General features: G+C 42.4%; 1 protein-coding gene across 1 annotated transcript in view; it reads left to right on the top strand.

Moving 5' to 3' along the window:
* Positions 1-2,521, top strand: part of LOC111385589 (protein CELLULOSE SYNTHASE INTERACTIVE 3-like) — an 11,367-nt gene that overhangs the window by 3,883 nt on the left and 4,963 nt on the right. Inside the window, exon 2 of the mRNA XM_023009997.1 lies at positions 5-2,488. Within this exon, the coding sequence (XP_022865765.1) occupies positions 5-2,488 (2,484 nt within the window). The remainder of the gene's footprint in view (positions 1-4; positions 2,489-2,521) is intronic.

Raw genomic sequence — 2,521 nt, 5'->3', positions numbered from 1 at the left:
GAAGCTTTGGAGGCTATTTCTTCAAAATCGACCAAAGCTAAGAAAGCAATTGTTGATGCCCTAGGCATGCCGGTACTTATTGGAGCTGTAGTTGCTCCTTCCAAAGAAGGGATGCATGAAGAGGGAGGGCAGGCACTTCAGCTGCATGCAACAAAAACATTAGCAAATATTTGTGGTGGGATGTCTGCATTAATACTCTATCTTGGAGAGCTTTCCCAGTCCCCAAGATTAGCTGCTCCGGTTACTGATACAATCGGAGCTCTTGCTTATTCTCTTATGGTCTTCAATCAGAATGATGATGAAGAATCGTTTGATGCAACAAAAATTGAAAGTATTTTATTGATGCTTCTAAAACCTAGAGATGATAAACTGATTCATGAACGCCTCCTTGAAGCTATGGCCAGCCTATATGGCAATGCTTATTTATCAGAAACAATCGATCAACCAGAAGCGAAAAGGGTGCTTATTGGGCTTATAACCATGGCTAATGGTGATGCGCAGGAGTATTTGATACTTTCTCTGACACGCTTGTGCACTGAGGGAGTAAGTGTTTGGGAAGCCCTAGGGAAGAGAGAAGGAATTCAGTTACTTATCTCATCACCGGGTTTGTCCAGTGAACAACATCAAGAGTATGCAGTTGAAATGCTTGCAATTCTGACTGAACAAGTTGATGACAGCAAGTGGGCAATCACTGCAGCAGGTGGAATTCCTCCCCTTATACATTTATTAGAAGTTGGATCCCAAAAGGCGAGGGAAGATGCAGCACATATTTTGTGGAACTTGTGCTGTCATAGTGATGATATCCGTGCCTGTGTTGAAAGTGCTGGAGCCATCCCAGCACTCTTGTCGCTTCTAAAGAATGGTGGAACAAAGGGGCAAGAAGCCTCAGCTAGGGCTCTAACAAAGCTAATTAAGACTGCTGATTCAGCCACCCTACATCAATTACTAGCTCTGCTCTTGGGAGAACCACCAAGGTCTAAGGCTGATGTCATCAAAGTTTTGGGTCATGTGCTTTCCATGGCATCTCATGTTGACCTTGTGAATAAGGGCGCTGCTGCTAATAAAGGGCTGATGTCACTTGTCCAGGTTCTCAATTCATCAAATGAAAATGCCCAAGAGTATGCAGCATCTGTCTTGGCTGATCTATTCAGTACACGCCATGATATTTGTGATAGTCTTGCGACAGATGAAGTTGTGAATTCATGTATGAAACTCTTAACTAGCAAAACTCAAGGTATTGCGACTCAGTCAGCTCGAGCATTGGGTGCTTTATCCCGCCCTACCCGGACCAAGACAACAAATAAGATGTCTTGTATTGTAGAAGGTGATGTCAGGCCTTTAATCAACTTGGCCAAAACATCATCCATAGATTCTGCCGAGACTGCAATGGATGCCTTGGCTAATTTGTTGTCAGATCCTCAAATAGCTGCAGAAGCATTGGCGGAAGATGTTGTTTCAGCCATAACAAGAGTTCTAGGACAAGGATCATTAGAGGGTAAGAGGAGTGCATCCCGTGCTCTTCATCAATTACTGAAGCATTTTCCGGTAGGTGATGTACTGACAGGAAGTACTCAGTTTCAATTTGCTGTTCAGGCAGTTGTTGATTCCTTAAATGCAATGGATATGGATGGCTATGATGCTGCCGATGCTTTAGAAGTTGTTTCTCTACTGTCTCGTATGAAGCATGGCATGAACTCTATGTATCCACCATGGTCTGCCAACCCATCAAGCTTAAAGCCTCTTGTGCACTGCCTGTGTGAGGGACCTCCCTCAGTTCAAGATAAAGCAGTAGAAATTTTGTCTAGGCTTTGTGGGGATCAACCTGTTGTTCTAAGTGACCTCTTGGTTTCAAATTCACGATCAGTTGGTGCGTTGGCGAATAGAATGATGAATTCTAGCAGCCTAGAAGTAAGAGTTGGAGGTATAGCAATGTTAATTTGTGCTGCCAAGGAACATAGAATCTGGTCAATGGATGCACTCGAGGCATCTGGATACTTGAAACCTCTTATTTATGTATTAGTTGATATGATTAAGCAAAATTCTAGTTATTTTTCTCCTGAAATCGAAGTCAGAACCCTCAGAGGTTTTAGAGACGGTTCAGCTTTTCGTGATGGTGATGATTTTGACATCCCTGATCCAGCAACTGTCTTGGGAGGCACTGCCGCCTTGTGGCTGCTCTCAATAATTTCTTCCTTTCACCCAAAGAACAAAATCAATGTAATGGATGCTGGGGGACTCGGAGTGCTTTCTGACAAGCTTGCAAGATATACTTCCAATCCTGAGGTAGGATATACAGCCGGCTTCCTTCTCTATCATTGTTTCAAGCTGTATATGTGTCTAGCTAACGATCATTTAAATTATGGTCCGTGTTTTTGTTTTCTTCTTATTACTAAGTTAATGAACTTCTGTAAGTTTCATGGTCTGAACTTTAAAGATGCAGGTCCATGTGCAGAAAGATCATTCGACACTAGAAATAACTTGCTTTCTTGTAGTTCTTTTTTTTTTTTTTTTTTTTTTCCCC

The sequence above is a fragment of the Olea europaea genome, unplaced genomic scaffold (genome assembly GCF_002742605.1).
Source record: "Olea europaea var. sylvestris unplaced genomic scaffold, O_europaea_v1 scaffold3215, whole genome shotgun sequence".
Lineage (NCBI taxonomy): Eukaryota > Viridiplantae > Streptophyta > Magnoliopsida > Lamiales > Oleaceae > Olea > Olea europaea.
Note: the sequence above shows the minus strand (reverse complement) of the source record. Positions and strands in the feature narration are given on the sequence as shown.